This window comes from Trichechus manatus, unplaced genomic scaffold (genome assembly GCF_000243295.1).
Source record: "Trichechus manatus latirostris isolate Lorelei unplaced genomic scaffold, TriManLat1.0 scaffold00211, whole genome shotgun sequence".
NCBI lineage: Eukaryota > Metazoa > Chordata > Mammalia > Sirenia > Trichechidae > Trichechus > Trichechus manatus.
In genome coordinates, this window is record NW_004444147.1 from 3,948,718 (window position 1) to 3,953,791 (window position 5,074).

Consider the following 5,074-nt stretch of genomic DNA (forward strand, 5'->3'; position numbering starts at 1 on the left):
TAACATACTGTATTATTAATTATTTATTATGTTTATTGTTTTTGGTATGTTTTCCCCCAATAAAATGTAAGATTTATGAAGGCAGGAATTTTTATCTTGGTGTGTATGTATGTATGTATGTGTTTCTCATTGATGTATTCCATGCTTCTACAGTACTGCCTGGTACATAGTTGTTGTTAGTTGCCGTTGAGTAGATTCAGACTAATGGCGACCCCATGCGTGCAGAGTACAACTGCTCCATGGGGTTTCAAGGCTGTGACCTTTCAGAAGCAAATCGCCAGGCCTGTCTTCCAAGGCTCTCTTGGTAGATTTGAACCACCAACGTTTTGGCTAGTACTGGAGCACTTAACCATTTGTACCACCCAGGACTCCTTTGGTACTTAATTGGTGCCCATTAAATAGCTCTTGAATGAAGTGTAATAATCTAGGCAAGACGATGGTGTAGCTGGTGAGACGTAGTATTTTGAAGGTAGATCCGACAGAATTTGCTGATAGATTAGATGTGGGTGGGAGAGAAACAGAGGAGTCAAGGATAACTCCAGAGTTTTTGGCCTGAGTTACTAGAAGAATGGTGTTGTCATTAACTGAGGAGGGAAAGAGACTGAGAGGAGCACATTTTAGAGTTTGAATACTGAGAGCTCAGATTTGGATGTCAAGTCCGAGATGTCTTATTAGATATTAAATAGAGATTAGTCAGGTAGGCAGTTTGATATGCAAGTCTAGAGTTAAGGAAGAGGTCTGGACTGGAGATAAAAATTTGTGAGTCATCAGCATATTGATGGTTTTTAAAGCCATGAGACTAGATGAGACATTAAGGGAGTGAATATAGATAGAAAAGAGGTCCACTGACTGAGGTAGATATTTTAGGTAGACATTATTATTGATTTTGTTGTGTGTTAAAGTATAAATCATTTAAAATAGGTGATTTTAAAATTGATTATAAAAGGTGACTTCCCATATGTTCATATTGTGATTCAGAAAAAGAAAAGGTCAAAAAATGTCATTCTTGCTGATATTGTAATTGCTGATAGTAGTTAGAGCAGTGATTTTGGTTACTATCCTCTCAGCATTACAGCATAACCTAGAACCCTGAGATGGAGGATAAAGTTCATAAGATGGAGAAAGTTTCAACTTCATATTGAAAAACATGTAATTAGGGATTTTAAAGTATTGATTTAATTCACTTCATTATCAGTTTTCTAGTACAATATCTTTAAAAGTTTTAAGGCAATAACTTTTTAGTGCAGTGGTTTAGAATTTCCATTCTTTAGAGAAGTTCCATTCACCTTTTTTATTTTGCTATTATCTTTGATTGTGAATTTCTAGAATTTATGTTGTTCTTAAAAATTCCCAGGCAGTACTTTTTAAAAGTATAATTTAGATTGACAGTACTTTATGAACAGTTGCATTTACAGATTATTTTTCCATTTAAAATATTTTAAGAAGTTGATTTTGAGAATTGTTAATTATAAGATTTTAACCTAGAACATTTTCTTTAATGAAAATTGTTACTCATCTTAATGTTGTTTAGGAAAATTCTTACCTCTGAAGACAATGTTAGGACCAAGATATGATAGTCAAGTTGCAGAAGAAAATCGGTTCCATCCCAGTATGCTCTCAAATTATCTAAAGAGTCTAAAGGTAAGAAACAAAACATTTTTCGGGTACTGATTTAATATATTGTATCCCTCTTCTGTTCTTCAGGAGCTTTTTCCCTAAAACTCTTAGTTTTCAGAATTAATAGATTTACAGGAAATTACAAAAGTAGTACATAGAGTTCCTCGAACTCTTCCCCCAGCTTACCCCAATGGTGACATTTTATATAACTGTAGTACACTATCAATACCAATAAATTGACATTGGTATAGTACTGTTAACTAGATTACAGACTATTTAGTTTTTACCAGTTTTTATATGTGTATGCGTGTGTGTGTGTGTGTCTGTGTGTGTATGTGTAGCTGTATAGTTCTGTGCAGTTTGGTTCCATGTATAGATCCGTGGTGGTGGTTTCAGAACTGTTCCATCCCCACAAAGGAACTCCCTCCTGCCTGCCCTTTTATAGTCAGCCCCTCTCCTCACTGTCATCTGTCTCCTGGCAGCTGCTAATCTATTCTCCATCTCTATGGTTTTGTCATTCCAAGAATGTTACATAAATAGAATCATATAGGATGTGACCTTTTGGGATTGACTTTTACTAAGCATAATGCCCTTGAGATCCATCCAAGTTGTGGCATGTATCAGTAGTTCATTCCCTCTTATTACTGAACAGTATTCAATTGTATGGACATACCAGATTTTGTTTAACCATTCTCCCATTGAAGGACATTTGGATTGTTTCCAGTTTTGGCATATTTTGAATAAAGCTGCTGTGAACATTCGTGTACAGGTTTTCATGTGAATGTAAGTTTTAATTTTTCTGGGATGGATGTCCAAGAGTGTGGTTCTGTGTCACATGGTTAGTACACATTCAGTTTTACAAGAAACTGCTTAACTATTTTCTAGATTGGCTGTACCATTTCATGTTCCCATCAGGTAGCTTTTAAGTGAGACTTTCTATTTTCACATTATTCTGTCAAAATACAGATTATATTAGTTTCCTAGGGTTGCCATAATAAATTAGCATAATCTGGGCAGCTTAAAACAACAGAAATTTATTCTCTCGTAAATTTATTCTCTGGAGGCTAGAAATTCGAAATTAAGGTGTTGGCAAGGTTGGTTCCTTCTGCAGGCTCTGAGGAGGAATCTGTTCCGTGTCTCTTTTGTAGCTTCAGGTGGTTGCCGTCAGTTGTTGGTGTTCCTTGGCTTGCAGCTGCGTTACTCCAGTCTCTCCTCTGTCTTCATGGGGCGTTCTTCCTGTGTGGCTGTGTAAAATTTTCTTCTTCTTAGAAGGACACTAGTCACTGGATTAGGGCCTAATCCAATAAGACCTCATTTTAGCTTAATTACACCTGCAAAACCCCTATTTCCAAATAAGGTCATATTCATAGGTATCAGGGTTTAAGATTTGGACATTTTTTTTTTTAAATTTTATTGTGTTTTAGGTGAAAGTTTACAGTGCAAATTAGTTTCTCATTCAAAAATTTATACACAAATTGTTTTGTGACATTGGTTGTAGTCCCTGTTCCCTGTGTCCATTCATCCAGGTTTCCCATCCCTTCCTGCCTTCTTGTCTTTGCTTTTGGACAGATGTTGCTCATTCGATCTCGTATACTCGATTAAGCTAAGAAGCACCTTTCTCCTGTGTGTTATTGTTTTGAACATATCTCTTTAGGGAACACAGTTCAGCCTACAACACTGATTTATTTTACTATTGTGCGATCTACTGTTGCTATTTTATATTCCTGCTAATCTATTATTGCATGCTGTGTTACTACATCCAACAACTATTTGTGCCTATTATGTGCAAGACTCATATCATGGGATAGAAAAGTAGCCACTCAGATTTTAAAGACCCGTCACTCATCTCTTTATTCAGTATAGCTTTATTTGAGTCCTTTATTTTATGTATATCTTTTATTTTTACTCACTTAACCTTTTGGAGCCCTGGTGGCGTGGTGGTTAAGTATTTGGCTGCTAACCAAAAGATCAGCAGTTCGAATCTACCCTATGGAGCAGTTCTGCTCTGTCCTGTAGGGTCACTATGAGTCGGAAACAACTTAATAGCAGTGAGTTGTTTTTTTTTTTTAATAGACCTCTTATTTTTATTTTCATTATCAGTAATCAAATATGTCATTGACAGTATGCCAAAAGCTTGGATTTAGAAGCCAGATAGCATGGACTTGAAGCCCAGTTTGCCACTTAAAGTTTGTGGGCAAGTTACATAATCTTTTTATGTTTCAGCTTCCTCATCTGTATAAAATTAGTGCGTGGAAAGCACGTAGAATGGTGCTCGGCACAGAATAAGGGCTTCATTTAAACCTCAATAACCTTATGAGGAGATACTGTTATTATTCTTATTTCATGGATTGGGATTATCTATTATGAAAAATAAATATTTATATGTAATATATGTGTATATATTTGTATATACACAGACACATTTACATACATATCACATACGCATATACTTATATATCTATGTGGGGACAGGGCACTTAACTTCACACAATATAGTTTCTGTTTCCTTGGCTAAAATATTCCTACATGTTAAGGAAATTCATATTTTCCTGCTAATCACCACTTTGCATTCCCTTCTTACTTTGGACTTGGAGACAAACAACGTGAGTTATAACCCTAGCTCACTGAGAAGCTGTATTATGGTATTTAAATCTTTATGTTTGGCAATACATATTCTCTGAAGAAATCAGTAGAGCACGTTATGACAGCTAGTTATATTTCAGAAGTTTGCATTTTTGTCGTGTGTGAAATTGAAGTGTTTTTGCCATTTTTTTGTAACAATGGAGTCTAATCATTACGTTGACCATAATAATTATGCAGCACAATATAGTTGTTCGGTAAAGCAAAAACAACAAAGAGAAAAATAGCAACTATAAAAAATATAAATTGTTCCCCTTGTCTTTTTTCCCAGAGAGTACATGATTCAGAATTAGGAGGATGTGTGCATTAACTGTTTACTTGCTTGGGCTCAGTTTTTTTTTTTTTTTTTTCCCCTTAAGAAACCTTCTTTATCAGTTATCTTTTATTGCTTAAAAAGTCATCATAAACATAGTGGCTTAAAACAACAGCCATATATTTAGCTCATAATTTTGTGGATCTGTATTTTGGTCTGGAATCAGCTAGGAGGTCCTTCAACTGGCCTTAGCTGCAATCACTCTGCATTGATGGCTAGCTCCCTGGTTGGCCAGGGTTGGTTGATCAAAGGGGCATTTGCTGGGATGGTTTGTCTTTGTTCCACATGATCTCTTTGCCTCCATCAGGCTTGCCCAGGTTTGACTCTTTGCACTTCTTGCTATGACTAAGTATGGTATAGTCTAGGGATATATTTTTGTTGCCAGATTGAATGTGATTCTAGTCTTTAAGATTTTTTTATATCACATGGCCCCAGAACACAAGCCAACTAGTTAGTGATCAGCTGAAGAAATAAGTTTTGTTCCAACTCAGAAAAACTGGCCGT

General features: G+C 35.8%; 1 protein-coding gene across 1 annotated transcript in view; it reads left to right on the plus strand.

Moving 5' to 3' along the window:
* Positions 1-5,074, plus strand: part of LOC101351287 (mRNA-capping enzyme) — a 94,448-nt gene that overhangs the window by 10,659 nt on the left and 78,715 nt on the right. Inside the window, exon 2 of the mRNA XM_023742495.1 lies at positions 1,532-1,641. Coding sequence (XP_023598263.1) covers positions 1,532-1,641 — 110 coding nt within the window. The remainder of the gene's footprint in view (positions 1-1,531; positions 1,642-5,074) is intronic.